The 21,058-nt window shown below is 41.0% G+C and overlaps 2 protein-coding genes across 9 annotated transcripts; both read right to left on the bottom strand.

Moving 5' to 3' along the window:
- Positions 1 to 565: 565 nt before the first annotated feature.
- Positions 566 to 16,022, bottom strand: slc5a6a (solute carrier family 5 member 6a). 8 transcript variants are annotated; one of them, XM_046373428.1, is made up of 19 exons: positions 14,921 to 15,116; positions 12,181 to 12,311; positions 9,141 to 9,254; positions 7,919 to 8,162; positions 7,567 to 7,788; positions 6,889 to 6,954; positions 5,955 to 6,006; positions 5,777 to 5,844; positions 5,286 to 5,440; positions 5,000 to 5,140; positions 4,621 to 4,750; positions 4,435 to 4,523; positions 3,607 to 3,719; positions 3,417 to 3,484; positions 3,100 to 3,186; positions 2,772 to 2,956; positions 2,541 to 2,644; positions 2,135 to 2,256; positions 566 to 2,047 (listed from the first exon to the last, which is right to left on the bottom strand). In XM_046373428.1, exons 4-19 carry the CDS (start codon positions 8,042 to 8,044, stop codon positions 1,847 to 1,849), a joined length of 1,929 nt encoding a protein of 642 aa, XP_046229384.1. In that variant the 5' UTR covers positions 8,045 to 8,162; positions 9,141 to 9,254; positions 12,181 to 12,311; positions 14,921 to 15,116; the 3' UTR covers positions 566 to 1,846. The 8 variants fall into 8 exon arrangements, with proteins under 8 accessions (XP_046229384.1, XP_046229385.1, XP_046229387.1 ...); XM_046373429.1 differs by having other exon boundaries at positions 9,145 to 9,254; XM_046373431.1 differs by lacking the exon at positions 9,141 to 9,254.
- A 415-nt stretch (positions 16,023 to 16,437) lies between these two features.
- Positions 16,438 to 20,975, bottom strand: rpl7l1 (ribosomal protein L7-like 1). The gene is made up of 6 exons (XM_046373798.1): positions 20,835 to 20,975; positions 20,180 to 20,288; positions 19,492 to 19,655; positions 18,471 to 18,608; positions 18,233 to 18,342; positions 16,438 to 17,220 (listed from the first exon to the last, which is right to left on the bottom strand). Exons 1-6 carry the CDS (start codon positions 20,846 to 20,848, stop codon positions 17,012 to 17,014), a joined length of 744 nt encoding a protein of 247 aa, XP_046229754.1. The 5' UTR covers positions 20,849 to 20,975; the 3' UTR covers positions 16,438 to 17,011.
- Positions 20,976 to 21,058: the final 83 nt, after the last annotated feature.

Genomic DNA, 21,058 nt, shown 5'->3' with positions numbered 1-21,058 from the left:
CTCCACATCGTTTACAAATATCACCTCACTGACTATGTAGTGCATTAGATTCACTGTCCACCATTTCAGGTGAGTGTTCACATTCTGAGTGTAAAACTGCTGTATAGTAAGTACCCACTGATATATACATATATTTTTTTTTTTTTTGGCAGGTCTGATACTGATTATTAGTAATCAAGGAGACCAGTAACTGATATTTGAACCAGATATCCATCCATTTTCTATACCGCTTATCCGTCAGGGTCGCGGGGGAGCTGGAGCCTATCCCAGCTGACTACGGGCGAGAGGCGGGGTTCACCCTGGACTGGTCGCCAGTCAATCACAGGGCCAACACACAAAGACAAACAACCACACACTCTCACACTCACACCTAGGGGCAATGTAGAGTAGCCAATTAACCTAATGTGCATGTTTTTGGTATTGTGGGAGGAAGCCGGAGTACCCGGAGAAAACCCACGCAGGCACAGGGAGAACATGCAAACTCCACATAGAAGGGCCCAGACTGGGATTCAAACCTGGGACCCTCTTGCTATGAGGCGACAGTGCTAACCACTGCACCACCGTGCCGCCCACCAGATATACATTTAAAGTAAAATGAAAAGTGGAAGTTTAGAATAACCAGTGATGGAATGCACAGTAACTAAACACGATTTACTCAAGTACTAAACTTATGTGCAATTTTGAGGTACTTGGGGGAAAAATATTGACAATTTACAGCAGCTCTGCACTCGGCCTCATTTTCCTGTGCCACATCTAATGTAACCTCCACGAGACGCCACTGCCGCTCTCACCTCGTCACACTGCTTTGCTTGTGTGGACTGTACTTAGACAAACGCAATAGCAGCTAGAAGGTGATTATTAGTATTAAACCAAGGCTATATAAAGACACTACACTATCATAGCAGTACAGACCTGTCATGTCTTAAACAGAAGTTCAGTCTCTCTTTTCTTTTTATATTAATATTCTGGGATTTTCTGCTTCTGTCTACTCTTTCAAAATAGCACAGTTTATATTTTGCATCTATTAGGAACTATTTTTGTTTACATATTTTTGCAACGCAGCTTTGCGACACAGCTCCAACACAGTCCTTTGGGACAACACTGACTGGGAAAGTTAAGTCCACTACTTTTTTTGCCACCCGCAGGCTGAGATTGTTACTCTGTTTTTGTTTGACAGTATTACAGAAAGGCTAAAACCCTTTTGTGTTCATTCAGAAACCCAAGACTCGCTCAAGGAGAAGTCAACTTCCTGCAACAACTCACCTCCCGTGAAATTTCTTGTGTTTCTGGTTAAACAAAAAGGATTTTTTATTTGTTAGCACTTAAAATGATTCGTCATAAGGGGGTGCGGCTGACAGCTGAGGTGATCTACCGCACCAGTTCGAAAACTTGTGCTACGTACGAATCACTTACATACTCGAGCATATAAACATGGGGTCCAGGTTTAAAAATATGGGAGTTCCCTTTTAACTACCTGATTCAACAGTCAAACAGAATGCCTGGATCCAGTCACAGTGGTAAAACTCCTTGTACATGAGAGCAAAGCACACTGAGAACTTTGAAATGCACAGTTCCAGTATGGCAAACACTGATTTCTAGTTGATTTCCAGTCTTACAAATACATGTATACTCAAGTCCTTTTCTATAATCAGATTCAACTGATTATGTCAATGTTAAACACAATCACCCAAACCTGGTGCCACGGAACTTCAGAACATTCTACAAAGTGATGGACGTCACATCTGCGATCTGTGTCCCCCCCCCAAAAGAATTTGATAGTACAGCAGCTGGGGTGAAGGTGTGTATGTGTGTGTCTCGTGTGTATTGCAAGTAGGAGGAAGAAGGATCACAAGGCTGTCTCCTCAACTGTGTGAGCTGCTAGTTTGCATGAGGGTAAGACGATCCCTGTTTCCAGGTCTCCCTCCTCCGCTTGTGCTCCGTTACCCTCCGTCTCTTTGTCCTCTGCGACTGTGTCGTCTTTGCAGGAAGATGCACTGTTGCTGTCTTTCTTGGCCATCTGATAAGGCTGAGTGTTGACTTCTTTGGGCTAAGGACAATATTAAGAGCTCAGGTAAAGGGGTGATGAACGAAAGAGGAAAACATACAGGAGTGCAGAGTGTAAATATGAGGTTACCTTCTGAGCCAGAGGAGTGACACAGCAGAGCTTCTCTCTGTAGCGCTCAGGTAGAAAGAAGAGCAGGGTGCCCAGGACTGGAAACACTGTGCCAGGAGTCAGCTCCTTCTCCTTCATAGGTCCTGACATGTTGACAGATACATGAACGTCAGATACGGACGGCAGTGTGATACAGGAGCTGTTCATAAGAACAAACTCCAGTCTAGCTACTCCCCGTCCCTCTATTGTGTAACATACAGGGTGCATGTCATACACATGACTAATCTGAGCATCTGTGTTTGTGTCACTGTTCAGTTGATTTGATGAAAGTTTTAAACTAAAATTCTGGCCATTTCTTACAATTTGTACCTTTTAAGTTGAATGTTCAGGTGGATTTGTTTGACGTTAATGCAACAAGTTTGTTTACCTGTAAGCAGGCTGACTATCAGTCCTACCACCACCACAGTGGTTGAGTTGTGAGCGCTATACCACATGTAGGACAATGAGTAGAGTGACTCCAAACCTGTCAGCCTGAAGGAAAGAAGGAAGGTTCAAGACTTGTTTGACTGATCTGATGACATAATTTCTTGGTAATGGTAAGAGAATGAAAGTCATAGAGTCAAGACAGTAAGATCAGTTCTTGAGATTCATGCGTTACCTGGGCTTGGCTGTAGTGGCACTGACCAGTGTAGTCATGACAGTGGTGGTCATGTTGTCAGACAGGGGCAGAGCAGTGGTGTTGAGTGATGGCAGTGGGTTGGAACCAGACATGCGCATCATAAAGCTGCCAATGCCGATCCAGAAGGCCATAGCAAGGCCTGCCACTAACCCAACCACTGCACCCTGAGGAGGCAACGGAGGAGAGGATAACGGGTGGCACTGTCATTCTCACCTTCATACATTACCATGTATTTGTTAGGATATTTAGACTAAAGAAAATGAGTGCAGAGGAAGAAAAAAAAACAAATCTAATTACGAGGACTCACTGTAGAGTTTGCCCAGGGAAAAAACATTCCCAGACAGAAGAGGCCCAGCAGAGGACCACCCACCATCCCAAAGATGCTGAAGGCTGCCTGAGGACAAAGAGCATGACATTTTTTCAGGTGCTATCAGTGTGCCTGCTAGTTAATTGCACTAAAAAAAAAAACCAAAACACTACAGCTGATTTTTTTTTCCTAAATAAAAAGAAGCGAAAGACGCGTGGACACATCTATACTGCTCTTTTCATTCATGTTGTGTGATCACTGCTCCAACTAATTAACTTTGCCACATGCACAACTACACAATGTGAAGAGCATGTTACCTGCAGCACAGATCCCATGAGAGAGGCGAGGTAGGCCATAGCCAGACACACAAGGCCATAGGTCAAAGCTGTGGAGCAAGCGGATGACAAAGCAGTATTTAATGGTCATATCTGTTGACTTAATGTTGTGCAGACCCCCAAAACGTACAATGTGTACAGAGGAGGAAAAACAACCTTAAGCTCGTCTTACCCAGTCCCTTGGACAGCAGTGTGGCTTTAGCTTCCGTCATGTTTGGAAAGTGAGGTTTAATCAGGTCCTCCATAGTCACAGTTGCTAGGGAGTTAAAGGCTGATGAGATGGTGCTGGAGGAAGACAAATGGGACTGAATGAATAACTGGGATTTTGTTACACATGACATGGCTGTCTGTACAGCACAGGAAACTGTTTCTAACTTAAAAAACAAAAACAAAAAAACAAAAACATCAGTGTACCGCACTTACCGAACTCTCTGCCATTGCAAGGCTGTAAACTTGAAAGCTAAAGAGGATTACCCTATTTCCTCAAACAAAGTAGATTACAGCAAAAACGGGACCAGATTAGGAAACAAGGAGGCTTCATACTAAAATATAACCAAACACAGTTATGATACAGAGCCAATTAGAAATAAAGGCCATCTAATGTTTCCGATTAAGACCTGTTGTCCTCTGCAGTCGAGTTAAATTAAATCCCCAGGGACTTTGCCATCTAACTTGAAAACTTCCAGCACTTTATTCTCAGCAATACAATAAACTAGCCCGTCAGTCAGGCATGCTATTGCCTGGGTTTATTATTGTAGGATTGTCTGGGATAAAGCCAAGCATTTTAAATTACTCAGATTAACCAAACAACTTAGCAATACGCTGTGAAAAAAAAATCAGGTGGAAGTTCAACCGCTGTAGGACAGGCTTCACTGTTATATCAACCTGGGTTGAAAGCAACTGACTGGTGACCGACAGTGAACTGATCAAAAGCAAGCATTCAATGGTGGATGATGATTTATTAAGTCCCAAGTTAAGTCCCATTTCTTGGGTCATTTACCTAAGAGCTCCACTGAAGAGACAGGCCACAAAAAGTCCTGCGAGCCCAGGCAGATCCCTGAACACATCCATCACAAAGTACAGCACCATCTGCACAAAGACACCAAACAGTAAGACACACCTCCTAACAAAGAACACCGTATATCTGCTACTGCTTGAGGAACCCTGACGGCAAACTAGTGTTCACCTGGTCATTAGTTTTGACGTAGCCCTTGTCCAAAGGGCTGTTCTCTCCATAGCGAGCAAACATTACCAGACCCATCAGACAACCTAAACACAAGACAATCTGCTGGCATGGGAAAACTACATAGCAGGACCTGGAAGAACATGAGAAGTGAGGATAAACACGGTTAGAAATTGTCCAGGACCACAAAAAACCATGACACACATGAATATTCTTAAGAACAAAGACTTTTGTTACAAAGCAACAGCCTCTTTAAAAGCAGCATCTTTAAAATGTTTTGAACTTAATACTCCATGATCAAAAACATTACAGTCTCTTCATCATGCTATTTCAAAACAGCAAGGCTTAGCCAAGCATGTTTTGACACATCGGTGGTACTCACATGATGGCCTGTTTCTCAGTGCGAGAACTGAGGTATCGCTGCACCTGGGCCTGGTTCACCCCATACAAAGCCAACATGAGGAAGATTCCCCCTACACCCAGCGTCCAGAAGGTGTGGCGTTCCAGAGGGTCTGGGTTCAGGCTACAAAGGCAGAGAGCAAATACAAGATAAACATTTGAATACTCCAAACAGGGTTTCTTAGAAATATTATCTGCCCATACTTGTATGCAATGCAGCATGTAAAAGTAGCAAAGAATAGCTATTCTAATGCACTTCAGCTACTCACTCTAGTCCGGCAACGCGGCTGCCATTGACTGCTTTCCTCCACACTTCTGATATGCCACCAGCCTGACTAGCCCCCACCACGATGACTGCAAGTTGGCCCGCAAACATCACCACTGTCTGGAACACGTCCGTCCAGATCACCGCCTTCAGACCCCCCTGGGACACAGGAGTAGTGCGTTCGCTTTAAATTCCTTAACGATCAACATGATAAAACTATTTGTAAAAAGTGTACCTGGATTAGAGCCTAACATCTAAGTTCCTATAAAAACCTAAGATGATAGTGAGAAAAGATAAAGTCAGAGCTAAGAAATAGAAAAGAAATGTTTTTTTGGAACAATTTCCAATCATTTGTGAGTACTGCAAATTTTCTCCATCTTTTTTCATTACTGTTTAATTCTAATTTGTTTTATTAGTTTTTGTTTAAAAAAACACTTTGTCACAGTTGTCATTTATGAAATTGACACTGGGTTGAGGAAAGATTTAGGGACTCACCAGAGCAGTATATAGAGTGCACACTAATCCCATTGCCAGCACTGCCCCCCATAGGTCAATACCTGTCACTGCAAGTGAACAAAACAAGAGCACTGCCTAACACTGTACAACAGGATAATCAGCTATGCAGGTGTAAAACGTGGTGTGACGGACACTGTGGAAAGCATGCCACTCTCACCTGCATTGAGTGCCAAGGCTGGAGCATACAGGACCACACCCATATAAATGATCTGCAGAGGAAAGAAAAAAAAAAGAATAAAAACCCACACCACGGGACAGGAAGACTCATAAAAAACTCAGAAAGTCAGAGATCAAGTTTTGGAGCTAGTCGATCCATGTGTCGAAATAAACCCTGCTGTAAAACATTCTGGGACTTCAGAGGGGTCAACATGAGTCAAACACACCTTACTTTGGCCTTGAGATAATTTAATAACACAATTATGTTTACACAGTTAAACTTTGTTTTACTAGGTGTCATCATTTATTGATGAAAATTCAAAGTAGCCTTTGAGATACCGCCATTAATCTCTGTTCATACACGTTATAGGGGGAATTTACTACTGCATTGATTTGTTTTTGTCATGTCATTACTGGACACCGCTGATGCTTTTATTGGAGAAAGTAAAGATGCTGTTAACCTCAAAGGAGCCACAATAGAAATTTTTACAAAGGGTCAGTGTGACATTTCGAGTTGCAGCCAGGCTTTACTTTAACTGGCCAGTGAAAGCATTCTTAGATCTGTCATTTCCAAATGTTCAGCTGCTGTTTCACATCCAACCATGGCTCTCCACAGACAACAGTCCTTTCTAATCAAATAACTGCTCATGCTCTGAGACAGAGGAGTGAGAGGACAAACAATAAACTGATGATGTCGAGATTCATTTATTGGCAAACATAAAACTATTTGCTGTTTAGATGATTGCCTTTCTTATTTAATATCTTGTCTCACCAATGACTACAAATGCCAACTTGCAATTAATTAACTTTGCATATTTTTTTCTGGCATAAGATTAATGTCTTCACTAAGCAGCACCAATTAGACTCTAATTCCTGCAGGTGTTGACACAAGAAAACCAAAAAAGTACTGTACAAAGAAAGAATGACAAAGATACCATCTGAAAGATGAAGGTCACAGTCCCACATATGCGAACCGTCTTGCTAAAGCGCAGCTCCAGATACTGTTGAGCGAAGAAAATGTCAAAGAAATAAATAAAAGAACAATAAATTCAAATCTTCTCAGTGTCGTTGTGACTTACACCAATCAACTGCAACATTAAAACCACCTGTTTGAGGTTTTGTAGGTCTCCCCTTGTGTTGCCAAAACAGCCCTGACCAGTGAAGGGACACAGGACCTCTGGGGGTACTGTATGGTCACCAGCATTGGAATGTTGGATCTTTTGGGTACTGAGCATTAATGTTGCAGCTGATTGGTGTATGGTCAATGCTGTGGATGCTTCTCAGTTTAGATCCACGTGATCAACTTAACTGTTGACAGGACATTATTGCAGCACTGACACTGACATTTATTAGACAAAGATTAAGACCCTTTAAAGATGTTTTTTTTTCTGTCTTGAAACAAGGACATTTGACATTTCAGCTGAACGTTAACATGTCAAGGCTAAGCAGATAAGAATGTGATCATACTTGAGGAAGACAAAACTGGGAGAAGCAGAAGAAAAGTGTTGACAGAGCATACATTTCAGAAACAGGCACACAGGACATGACAATCAAGGATTGTTGGAAAAAATACAGAACAGTCACATCAAACTACAAGTGCATGTTATGTGTACCTCATAGGCGCTGGCCAGCCGCAGTCTGTAGAAGATTGGTATGAAAATATGAGCCGGTATGAGAAGGCCCAAGAAATAGGAGCAGCCCAAAAACCAGTACTGAGTCCCAAAGGTGTACACCTCAGATGGAGCACCCAGGATGGCCACAGCTGACTGGAAAGTGGCCAACAGGGACAGGGACACAGGAAAGCAGCTCATGGAGCGGTCAGCCATCAGAAACTCCTTTAACAAACAAAATGTTGGTGTCAGACATTGATAAAAGACTTGAAATGGATTCTGCAAAAAGAAAGTAAGGGAAAGAAATTGAAAAAAATGGAATATAAACCTTTATTTAGACTAAACACAAATCTACCTGTGTCGTGCGCTGGCGCCCGCCAGAGAAGGCATAAAAGAGGCCGATGCCAGCAGAGGCCACCAACAGCAAGGCAAAGATGACATAGTCCACCGTGCTGAAGTGCATTTGCACGACCTCCCCCATGACGACGCTGGGTGTGTGTGTGTGTGTGTGTGTGTGTGTGTGCGTGTGTGTGTGTGGCCTCTAGGGCTGATCACAATGTCCAAGAAAGGGCTTCACCCATAGGGACACTCACTGAGAGCTGGAGGAATACAAACAGGCAGAAAACATAAATGAGGAGGTGGTCAAGATCATTTTTCTCACTGAGACCTGGTGGAAGGCAGCATCATTCCAAGTTGTCATGAAGGAATAAAAACAGATATTTCAGATCTGTTTTCTAACAAACAGGAAGTGTAAAAGCACAAGAAGAAGAGTAATGTTTTTATCTAAACTAGAACCTTTAATGCACACAGCTTTCAGTATGAGACTGGTCTCGTCTGGTGTAGTCCCACAGCCGTGTCAGATGAGTGCAAGAACCCTCAGCATTACCCTCCCCCCATCACGCCACACATACACACAACCTTGTAAAACATCATTAAGCTGAATGTTTGTTGAATGTTTCATATCAACAGGATACCTTGAATCAAATGGCAGTATTATCAAATTGCATATTGATCTATATGGAATTTTTTTTTTTTGCCAGCCCCATCTAAAGTTAACAAGGAATGATTCAAGTGTAAGGATGTGCTTCAGTCCAGAATGACCCTGTAGCCTGAAATAAAACAGATCCTCTAATCTAAGGTCAAAACACACAAACAAACCTGAGATCATGTTTAATTTGTAGCGTATAATTTAAAAATAACTAATCAATGTTATTGGAGGTAGTATTTCAAAATTAAACAAGACCATAACCATAAAACCGGAGCTCAAAAGAGAAGGTGTGTTTACTGTATTACAGAGATACAATTTTAAGTGAAAAACATGAGTGTAGATTTACCCTTTCCTTCACTGTTACACACAGGCACCAAGTCATCCATGCACACACTTTACCATCCAAAGCTACCATCAACAGCCACTGTAAGGATTGTATTATACTTGTGTCTGAATTACAGCTTGACAAAACTGAGGATTACTAAATGCAACAAAACAATGTGTCACGGAAAAGCACCAACAACATTAGTAGCCCCCGCCTAAACATGACAAAAACGCTAAAAAGCAAACAGCAAAGGACTTACTGTACCTACTGAGACCACGCTGCTGCTGCTGGCTGACACACACACACACACACACAGGCCACTCAGACTTAAGGCTCACTGGAGGGGAGTATCTCTGTAACAACCTCCAATAACAGCCGCTGTGGAGGAAGAGAGATTCACAAAAAACATACCAATCACACATATGAATTTCATGAGAAAACACCCTATCACAATATTGTTAGCAATGATTCGATACCCATGCGATGCTTTCCAAACAGGGCTGTTTCTTCTCTTTTGGGTACAGATCATTTTAGCCAAACAAAACTTAATCCCTTATTATACTTTTACAAGAAATACCAAAGGGTTTTGTTTAAGTTTTCACTTTAGGGGACATGTTTTTATAGCTTCTCGCTGTGCTCGTCTGAAAAGAACTCTCATGTTCCTCTAAACACAAGACCATCTTCTCTTTGACAGCGTGTTGCGCTGCAGTCTCCAACCCTGCTTGTGATGATGGTGATGATGATGAGGGGGGCAGCTGACTAAAAACAGAGATGTGATGGGAAATGAGACAGAAATGCAACAAAGGAGCCCGGTTTACAGTCAATGCTCACTGATGTGTCTTAACTCTTGAACCAGGGGGGGACCTCAATGGGAAAAGTGCCAGTCAAAAACAGATTAGAATTTCTCAGTAACTGAAACTAAACATAACTGCAATAAATTGAGGGAATATTTGCATAGGCTGCTTTTGATACATATTAAGTATATTTCTAGTTAAACTTATTTTTTCCTCAGGATGCTGGAATGTGAGAGAGACTTGGGGAAAATTTGGGTGGTAACATCAGTAATTAAAGCTCTTAGAAGCTGGCACTTTCACATGCTGGCAGCTGTAAATGGCAACGAAGGGCCACAGTGACAACAGGCAAAAGATCAAGGCACTGTCACTGAGTGCTTGGCTCACTCAGAAAACTTTATATCTATAGTAACCGAAGAACAACTCTGCAATGATTTGCATGTATAAGACTGAGAGTGTGGGATTAAGTTTCTGTGTGCGTTAATCAAACATCAGCAGCGTTCTGTACTGACAGGGCTGTCTGTGCAATACTCGTGCCGATTTGATCAAGGACAAGGCATGTGACCACATTAAATCCTGCTCTTATCATTATCGCTTCTTATCTCTAATCTACCAGAATATGTCTTCCTGGGAACAGAACCAACTGCCAGTACAACTGGTCCCATTCAAAAGCACCCATCACATGGATGAGTCAACAGACATAATGTAGCTCTTTAACTAACGCTGAAGTCAGTACACAGAGCGTTTCAATTCAGAAGCAACCTCATTATGATAAAAAAATCCATTGCTTTTTCTACCATAATCAACCGTCTGCAGATGGCACACTAAGGAAAATATTTACAGTATTTAAAATAACTACACATTTACTGCAGTGTACACTGGGCACGTTGATCAAAACCTTATTCAGCTGCTTCTCGGGAACGTCTGCTCTTGCTGAGAGTAACAGGATTGGGCCAGACAACACTCAACTGCCATGCCGGGCAGCACCAAAACCCCTACATATTAAAATAGGTAGCCTCGATGTGGAAAAATTTGGCACGCTACAAAGGGCCCTGGATTAAAAATCCATTCAATGCTTAAAAATGGAAGCCCAGCAGCTTCACAGTGTGGGATCCATGGAAAACTTGTAAAGTAAAACTACTTAAAATGCCAATCTGAGCTGTGTCTGTGCAGTTAAGGCATGGGAAACTTACTGTCACTACAATGCAAACTGACTAGGCAGAAGCCTGAGGATGCAGAAAAATATCTATCATAAGTTGCTCAATAGTCTGAAAATGAAAAGCCAAACCAATGGCAACAACACAGTTTAACCATTTTAAATCAACATCATGTTTTATATTGTCAAACTGTACCGAACTACTGATACTTTATCAATACCACATGCCAAATGTTCTGAATGACCGAAAGGAACGAGATTTACGATATGCGAATTGGACTTCCTCTCACACTCAGACCTCAGGACAACTCAGTCCAACTGGACTGACCTTTACAGCACAAACACACTGTACACTGTAGATACATTTTAGATTACAGAAATGGATTCATCTTAAGAAAGATAATATCATTTAGTCTGTAGGAAATGTTTTATGTTATTTTTTATATTATGCCATCATTGTTTTTGCAGATTTTGAAGCTTCATTGTACTTGGGTTTATATTTTTCTCTATGTATCTTTCCAAATAAAGATGTTTTGTTTGTTTTTTTTAAAGGTATTCAGTCATCATGATCCAAGATGACATGTTTGACATCATTCTCAAATTCTCAGTTCAGAGAGGAGGGAAATGGTCTATGAGTTTTAACACTACAAATCTTATTAGAGCTATGAAACATTAAATCATCCATCTTTACTCAGTACATCTTAGGCTTTCTTGCCACTGGGTGTGTAAAAACTACAGGTTCTAAACTTCTTTTTAAAATACCTAAATCCTTACCTTGTCGGTATTGTGAGAAGCAGGTAATCATTGATTGCTGGTATTGAAAAAAAAAAAAAAAAAATCCTCATTGTGAATCGTTAGCCATCATGTTTGGAACTTTGTGCACCCACTGGCCCCAGTCCCGCTTGTAGCTAAGCGACCCAAAAGGCCAGTTATTTGAGTAATTTTTTTTTTTTTTAAAGAAAGGTATTCAGCTTTTACATCTGGTATAATGTTGTGTGGGTCTCAAGAGCACAGGATACTTAACAGTAACCCCAAAGGCTACTCTAATGTGAATAGCGTACAGTTAATAGCTAGTTGCCATAGATGACACTTAGGAACGTTCAGTACAAAGGACTGTGGCTCACGGCAAGCAATTTGCTTCTGCACCAGTTGTCTGAGGCCTATTTTACTAGAGCTGTGCCTTTCCACCATAACGCTGTGCAATGACATACCCATTCAACAACAACAAATACAATTCCATTACTAGCAGTGCATATATTTTGGCCAGACTCCCCTGTGTTTGTGCGTGCTGGGTGGTGGTGTCACAAGCATTACAAGACACACAACACACAAGGAGGTCAGGGAGGCCCCTGGTTACCTGGCATCACAGGGAAAATGACTGTACATGACATGAGGCAGTCCGAGCCGGTGGCATCGGTGTTTTCATCTTCAACAGAGGAGGTGCTGGGGGATGGCGAGACAGCAGGTAGAGCACGGGGAGGTTTGCACCTGCACAGGACGGACGGCTGTATGAGGCTCCTCAACAGCTGCTTTTAATGTACAGGCAGTGTGTGTGAGCACTCAGACAGAATCTTAACAGGGAAGGTACAAACCAGAGAAATACTACCAGGTGCATTCTCAATGCCCTCAGCAGGAGGATAGAGAAATCTGTTTCATTTTTAACAGTCAGAATTACAGCAACCTTTAGTTGTATGTCTATTCATTCCATGGCTACACTAACATTATTAGTATTACACTATTGGTGGAATCAGATTCCAGTGGTTGCTGCAAAGGATTGTTTCTGGCTTGTGTGATCCAACAATTTCCAATGCCTCCAGAGCATTGCAAAGTCCAAAAGTCAAAAATTTCTTGGAAAGACCAAAAATATAGACGTGCTCATTTCCAAAAATGACATTTTACCCTGACTAAATATTCTGCTTCAGACCATATTTGTTGGTGTTTAGCCTTTCAAAAACTGTCTACCAAGTTGTCATCATGATCCAAGATGACATGTTTGACATCATTCTCAGATTCTCAGTTCAGAGAGGAGGGAAAAGGTCTATGAGTTTTAACACTACAAATCTTATTAGAGCTATGAAATATTAAATCATCCATCTTTACTTAGTACATCTTAGGCTTTCTTGCCACTGGGTGTGTAAAAACTACAGGTTCTAAACTTCTTTTTAAAATACAAAAATCCTTACCTTGTCGGTATCGTGAGAAGCAGGTAATCATTGATTACTGGCATTGAGAAAAAAAAAAAAAATCCTCATTGTGAATCGTTAGCCATCATGTTTGGAACTTTGTGCACCCACTGGCCCCAGCCCCGCTTGTAGCTAAGCAACCCAAAAGGCCAGTTATTTAAATAATCATTAAACCTTCAGTTGAACTCTGACCTGCTCTGTGGAATAACCACCAACACCACCGCAAACTATGAAACAAGATAGAAAGTGATTAATGTGATATCGTCAGCTCTAAAGACAGTGTCGTGAATCATGAAACACATGGCCTGTTGTACTGAGGACTGAGAATACTGTACTAAACATGACCAAGCACTTTTAGTCTTTTGTGAAAATTGTTAACACAACACCAGATAACACGAAAGGACAACAGCATCTGGTTGAAACTTGTATGTAATCATTAGCCTGCAGAAGACGTGATCGTTGCTCGTAACAGATAACTGGGAAGTCAGCGATGATGAGACCATGCAACCTGGAACAGATTCTTCACATAGACAAGTAACTCTTGCTGAACAATGCAGTGGACAGAATAGGACTGTTTGAGACGTTATAAACTCAAGTTCAACTTTCTGTGAAGGGCTTCCTACATGGGAAAGGACAATGTGATTGTACTGAAGCCCATACAGGCTTTAAAGTGAGCCACTGAGAAAGTCTTTGATCCGAGCACTTGTTTGCTCCCTGTTCATACAATACCCTGTATTGTAATACAATACCCTGTTCAATACCCTGACTTCACTTTCAAATCCATTTATGTTACTCCGTGAAGTGACAAACAGCCATCAAAAGACAGAAATGCACTTCAAACATCCCATGCCTGCATTTCTAAAAGAGAAACCTTCAAGCACTTCTTGTCTTTGATTTACAACATGCAATACAACCAGAAACATTAAAAAGACAGTCACAGATTTGTATCATCTCATGATTTTGCAAACATAGTGCCATGTTTTAAAGACTGCTGGTGCTCATTTTAATGCAGCAACCCGAAACACTGTTTTGTTTTTAATGCTGATACTTTTAATTTAACTGATTTCAAACCCCAAAAGAGTTTTCTTCACTTCTGCACAATTCTAAAATAATGTTAGCGAGTGCACTTCATACACAACACAGCGGCAAATATTTCACATTCAGTTCATAGTTAATTACTTCATAGTAGTTCATTAGTTACTTCATAGATAATTCATATATTTTTACTAAACTTGATCAGTGTTTAGCACATATAACGCGCAGTAGGGCTTGTTGAAGTGTCTTAACGGTTAACAGCAGCATATCTCTGACGGACTGGAGATGGTACAAACGAAGAGGTAAATGTAAACATGTGACAGGGTAACGACGAATCCAAACCAATGTCTCTTTAGCTTGAAGGTCGAGAGTCAACCCCAGAATAAGTAGTAAGACACGTAAGCCCGCTAACACTAAAAGAAACTGTGTACGGTTTTGGAACACATTCGTATTAAACGTAAACAAAGACAGACGTGCTAAACGTTTTTGCTAATTAGTCTCCACACGCTCCGACAAGTCATTCATTTCAAATGCACAGCGTACAGTCTGAGCTAGCCAACCCGGCTTACGTGTGCTAATATCGAGGGGGGACAGCTTGTTGCAGGGCGACACGCTACACAGCTGCTCTGTTAAAAACATAGCTACATTGTCTACTAAAACAGCATAAAGGAACGGCAGCTAGAAAAAGCCCGCACACAAACCGGATGATATTTCACTATGCACGCACATGGTCTCGTCGCCCATTGAAGCAAACTTTGCTCTGCTGTCGCGTGCACCGGGGTGAAACCAAAAACTTCACTGAGGATGACCCACACCAAAAGTATTAATCAGTTTCATATGAATGTCGCTTGAATTTAGTAATTAGTTCAAGCAGCTCACCTTTGACCACTCTTTGCTGGCCGATACCAATACCGAAGCCACGGTACAACACTTCTTAGCATCTGTTCGTGGAGTCACGCATTGTAGAATCGCCCACTCTCCTTGACACCACTGTAGGTTGGTGCTGCATTCAGGTACTCCTCGTAAACATGCACGACATTCGGACTCACCATGCGGAAAACTTTTTATTCTAGTTAAATATAACGTTGTTTCACCTGCATTGTTTGAATAATTTTGGTTTAAAATACTTACATTGTCCATGTAATAAAGGCTATTAGTATAGGTGATTTTGTTCGAATTGGCATTATGTGAGATAGAAAATAGGATTCACGTCAAACACGCAGTTGTTACATATAATAGGTTTTACTGTCATTCTAATTACATAGCCTTTGACATTATTTGAATCTGTTCCAACAGACCAGTTCAACTCTCATTCGTCACATTTTCCAGATCCTTATAATTTCGACCTTTTCGACATCACCGAAGGCAACACAACACGTGCTTTAGCGGTCTGACACAAATTACCATATTATTATATTGGTTTGGTGGCACAAGCTTTCAGTTATGAACAAAATAACTCATCACAAGCTAAAGAAATGTAAGGTGACACAACGCCTAATCGTGTCGAAAGCACATCAGCTATGTCAGTAGTCAATGAGTTGTGACTTGCGAAACACGATGACACAGAGAAACAGGACTCTGCTAACGTTTTGCTACAACACCAGCGCTAGAGGCGGGGAAAATCGCAGTCATGCTCATTAATTGCCATGGCAATAGCCGCTGATTGATTTTGTAGATGTGATGTCAATATGCCTCTGTAACCCCACGTAACACATACACACGGTTGGCTTGTATCTTACCTGTTCTTTTCCACGTCGAAAGCAAAGATGAGTACATTTTGGAACATCCTTCATTTCATCAATACGGCCAGTTTACACACGTTCACATTGCGTTTAGGGAGTACATCAGTGACATTCGTAAAGTGCTCCCGACGCCAGCCTCCATTTCTCCCAGTGCGCATTGGTAACAGCGCAGCTGCATAGGTTACAGCTTCCCCCTCCTCCGGATGGTGACTCATGTGTCTCGCTGTATTACCAGTGACATTAGTGTAACACCACAGGGGGGGAGAATGAGGCTGTGGAAACATCACTATTTACTGGCTCATTTAATCCCTAAGCCTCGAGTTATTATTATTAAATTAACCTGTTGTGGTTTCTCCTCTGCAACCTACCAGAAATACATTGAGGGAAAAATAACCTAAGATTTCTTTACCAATGAGAAAGCCTCTACCCACTTTACAGTGTGGAGAGGCTTTACAACACACTTGCAGTAAATTTACAGTAAATGTAATCAATTGAACTACTGAAGTGTTGCGTGTGTCCTTGCTAATCAAGTGAACAACTCCAAAGCAATGTATCCACACATCTTTCCACAACATAACAGCACCTTTTGTATACATTTTCTTTTGAAATCACCACACTCACTGTCAGACACACTAATTATCGATACAATAGTATTGAATCGTTTTTTTTTTTTAATTGTAAAAACAAAGTCTATTAAGTGACTCAAACAACAAATGAATTGCCATTGAACAGATGTTTCAGACACTTTTTCACACTGAAAATGACTGAATGCAGTAAAAGTGTTATTGTAGGTTGGTGGCTCCTGCCCGTCCTAATTATTCAATCACTGTCCTTGCATGTACAGCAAGTACAGATCCATTCCTCTGACAACTTAAAGGCGACCACATCTAGCAACTAAAGACCCTTTAACAGATCATATTTTACATTTCACAAGTTACTCAAAACATTGTTACATTTTCACCAAGAGCACAACAGCTTCCATCAGTCTGTGGTCAGGGGCACTACATGTTAGCTTTTGTCAAACATGAGTGCAAAACAATAAACAACAAGCGCAAGGCAAAAGAGTCCATTTCAGGTCCTTCTCACATCTCCCAGCGTGCTGTGTTAGCAGAAAATATGCGGACAGGTAAATGTATATTAAATATTTTGCCATCGTTGGCATTTGCTCCTCAAGAAATAAGGCATCCTTGAAGTTACTGCTGAGTGTCCGTCTTTCCTGTGTTTCTCCTCAGTTCAGTTGTCTGATGATAGAGTTAATGTCTGTACCACGAAATCCAGGGTTTCCCAGGTCCTTTAGGAGCCCTGCCTTGTCCCTGGCAGCGTGACGAGCCACTGACAGCTTGAACGGCAACAGGAAGTTGTTGGCAGCCCGGAAGCCCTTACCAACGGAGTAGATCTCGTGAATGAGGTCCTCCAAACAGATGATGCCATGTTTACCTGAGAAACGAGGAAGAAGAGGAGGAGGAGGTGACAGGAGGGGAGCAGAGTGTGAACAGAACTAGAAAGCGCTGAACCAAGTATGACAAGTGTATCTTCAACAGGAACTAAAACCTGAAATGTTGTTCAAGTGACATGAATAGATACACAGAGACGCCTTTCATGTTTACCAATCTAACCATTCTGTGATGAGTGAACACAGAGGAAAAACATCCAACATTGCTTTTTAATGAAACTTTCAGTGTTGTTGCTCTATTTATTTTTATACTGCTACTACTGTACTACTATTTCAACACTGCTTTTTATCTTTTCTTTTCTTTTTTATTTAATTGCATGGCATTAGTACTAAGGTGAGAGAGAAACAATATTTCGATTCTCCTGTATGTCCTGCACATATAGTGAATTGACAATAAAAAAAATCTTTGGATCTAATGTGTTATGGGAGTATTCATAGCGTATTATAATGCTTTATGGCTATAATCGTAAACACACAGAAAGCTCTCTGATGCACAATATCAAAAGTCATAAAACATTACAGGTGTGACTGTGTAATGCATTTTAAGTACGCGGGTCTTGTGGATGCTCTGGACCAGTTATAAACAAGATGTTGACTGATGGGGCTTTAAATACATTATGACCACCTACACTCACCTGTACACACCTCAACAACCAATAGTAGTAAGAACTCGTACTACGCTGTGATAGTACATGCAGTTTGATAACTTACCACTATATGCGTGTTAAGTATAGATTGATGTGTCAATAATAACACAGACTTCGTCATAATCTTTCAGTGTTGATGGTCAGTAAAGTGTAAAGCATTTTCATGCATTTAAAAGAATCTATACTGCATTGTAAGTGATTATCATAGGTAGCTATAATGTATTACAAGCCCCATCAGTAAACCTCTGGTTTATAATTGGAGATCAAGAGTAAATCAAAAAGACAGGAACAAATGAGGTGTCCTGCGATCACTCTGTGGTGCTTAAATCAAACTGTGGGTGAGACCTACCCATGTGTTGCTCAATGAAGGTGTTATCTGTGAGAGGGACTCTCCTCCTGCCGATCTTGGTCTGTCCTCTCTTCAGAATGAGCTCACGAACAGACTTCAAGTTGGGAAATCTGTTGGGAACATTACCATGCACTTAAAACATTCAAGAAAAAAAAAAAAAAACAACAACAACAACCAAAAGAAGAGAGATTTATGATTTACTTTTTTTTTTTTTTTTAAATGTTCACCCTTTACTCACCCCCAGGCCACATAGGGCTCCACTATCTTCATCATGGCTACAGAGGTCTTGTTGATTCTGACGAAGGCCCCACTGAAGATCTTCCTCAGCCTGAACATCTGGATTACCTTCATCACTTTGGGACTGACACCTTTAATCCTAATGTGAGAGCATCGTCCATGTTTATCAAACTGGATTGGCGTTTGATTATACACGTGTTTAAAGAAATAAACAACTTTGTTTTCATTTACTGTAATATACAAGATCTGACGTTATCATCTCTGTTAGTGTTTTGAACCAGGATAAGTTTTAAACTTGCAAACAAGACTGTAGTTAGGAGTATCTTCTATTTTTCGTTTGATTCAAGTAAAAAAATGAATCTTACTTCCTTTAAATCAACCCTTATGATTAAAACTGCAAGGAAAATGCAATGACATCCCAACTCATGGCTTCCAGTGCTCTTCAACACTTATCATAAACCATTCTTATGAAATACATGAAACTGAGCTTCAGTGTTCAAAGCAAGGATGGGTTCACTACCTTGTGATACACGATTGGATAAAATATATTAATACATGAGCTCAGGAACACTTTGTAAAACTGCTGTCAGTAAACACAGTTCATTTGAAAAAGACTGCATTATGTTTTCATTGACCTTTGACCTGCGTCCCATCTTTTTTTACAATCAGTGTTGTAAAGTATATGTTAAGAAAGGACTTCAGACAGAAAACTCTTGACTGCTACCAGACATGAAGACAAGAAGTAGCGACATCAAGTGTTTGGATTGGGCAATGAGACACGCTGCCCTGTGCGAGATGAATCTCAACCAAACCCACCCAATGAGTGCTCGCACATCTGCTGACTACATTTCTAGTTAACAAATTATCACAGACCTCTGGGATTATTTTACTTCCTGTGCACTTATTCCCACCTATACTGACAGAGTAGTCCCTGTTTTGGTGTCTACACATAAAAGGAGTGTGTAGACAATTTCAAATGAGCATAACTACATATAGAGGAATTTTACATTAAAAACGCTTACTCTCTGATGCGGACGACGAAGGCTAGTCTGTTCTTAGCGGGTGGCAGAGGGGGAGGCGGCCTGTGCTCAGCTCTCCGGATGCGAGTTTCATCACGGTGCTTCCTGTGACTGTCTTTCAAGAGGTCTTCCAAACGCCTGAACTTTAATGATTTACCTCTTGATACCTGAAATAATGTAGAAACACACACATAAAACACAGCATTACATAAAAATGGATAGCATGTATACGGTCCATGGCTGTGACTAGAACTGCATACTATCGTCTTAATCAAAGCACGCATAACATCAAATTAAGTGTGTATGTTCAAACTCGATAAAATGTGAATATTGCATGTGTGCAATAAAATGCATACTATATTAGCAAGAATAACTGCATCATGAGATTGCTGGACATCACATTCAACCACCCCCCAAACTTCAATGTGTGTGACCTTGGACTGACAATCTTGTAATCACTACAGTCATGTCATGCAGTTGTAGTATGTACTCTCTGATGAGGACTGCAAAGTGCAATTAGCAGGCCCGGTACAATACACACTGACTGAATATGGAGTGACAGCACATTGGCATGTGATTCTGAACACAGCCCATGTTTTGTATCAAGCCCACATCTGGATACTACTGAACCTGTTTACTTTCACCAGCATGTGACTTGTGAGTAAACTAAACCAAAAACATCAGGACTTACCTTTCTTTTTTCAAGCAGAGCAAGCTTGGCTTGTGTAGCTTTAATGGCCTGATATGCTTTCCTCTTTTTCAGGAGATATTCAGGGACTAACTTGATCACTTTATTTGATCTAGTAACAAGAGCATATGAAAACAAAGTGAGGAACATTTGAGAAACAAACAAGAAATGACGAGCAAGTGACAAGTTTAGTCATCTACTTTCTTAAACCGTGAAAGACGAATTAGAGAAGACGCTGTCATCTCTGTCGTGAACGAACGAATTAGCTACTTTCAGCTTCAGTTCTCCACTTTTTTGATGGTGACTTACGCTACTTGCTAACAGTGCTCGTAACTGTCTGAAAATGTCAGCCAAACAGAACTTAGAGCACGCAAAACATACGACACAGAGGCTGACGGCTTCAAGAGTGTCCTTTCAGTTACAGACAAATTGTTCCAAATATTGAGAAAACCTTACGCTAGCTATGTTGTGGCCATCTCTCAGTAATGTAAACTTGGCCCCATGTGAAATGAAGCACCGATTTATAGCCATCAGCCCTCTAAATATAGGTTTGGATCAAATTAGCAGCATTTATATTATTTAGAAACACTCAAAAGCATACAAATGCACGCAACGAAATAATGGATGGACTTAGATATTATTAAAAACAAGTACTTACTCAGCTTCGGCCATGGTGGATTCGGAACGCTCGAGCGTCGCGGGGATATGACGTCACAGACTGGAAAGAAACGGACGAGAGCAGGAGGAAGCAGCAGGGGGCGGAAAAAGCTCCAGTCAGGTCGGACAGTTTGCACAGAAGAAGCATTCACATCTTATTAGATCTCATTCTGATTTACTAATTTTTTTTAATGTCTGATCCATGTATCAGTTTGCAGAATAATA

The sequence above is a fragment of the Scatophagus argus genome, chromosome 19, assembly GCF_020382885.2.
Source record: "Scatophagus argus isolate fScaArg1 chromosome 19, fScaArg1.pri, whole genome shotgun sequence".
Classification (NCBI taxonomy): Eukaryota; Metazoa; Chordata; class Actinopteri; family Scatophagidae; genus Scatophagus; species Scatophagus argus.
The sequence above is the reverse complement of the archived record's forward strand: the minus strand, read 5'-3'. Positions and strand labels throughout refer to the sequence as shown.

Bases quoted from the DNA above. Each gene is read 5' to 3' on its own strand.
- rpl7l1 (XM_046373798.1), bottom strand. The intron at 19,656-20,179 runs GTAAGTCCTGAT...ACATTATTTCAG, and splicing joins CTCTGCTTGAAAAAAGAAAG to GTATCAAGAGGTAAATCATT. The intron at 18,609-19,491 runs GTAAGCGTTTTT...CTCTCACATTAG, and splicing joins TTCGTCGTCCGCATCAGAGA to GATTAAAGGTGTCAGTCCCA.
- slc5a6a (XM_046373432.1), bottom strand. From the start codon at position 8,044: ATGGGGGAGGTCGTGCAAATGCACTTCAGCACGGTGGACTATGTCATC. The intron at 3,187-3,416 runs GTAACATGCTCT...CTTTGTCCTCAG, and splicing joins TCATGGGATCTGTGCTGCAG to GCAGCCTTCAGCATCTTTGG. The intron at 2,645-2,771 runs GTAACGCATGAA...TCTTTCCTTCAG, and splicing joins GCCACTACAGCCAAGCCCAG to GCTGACAGGTTTGGAGTCAC.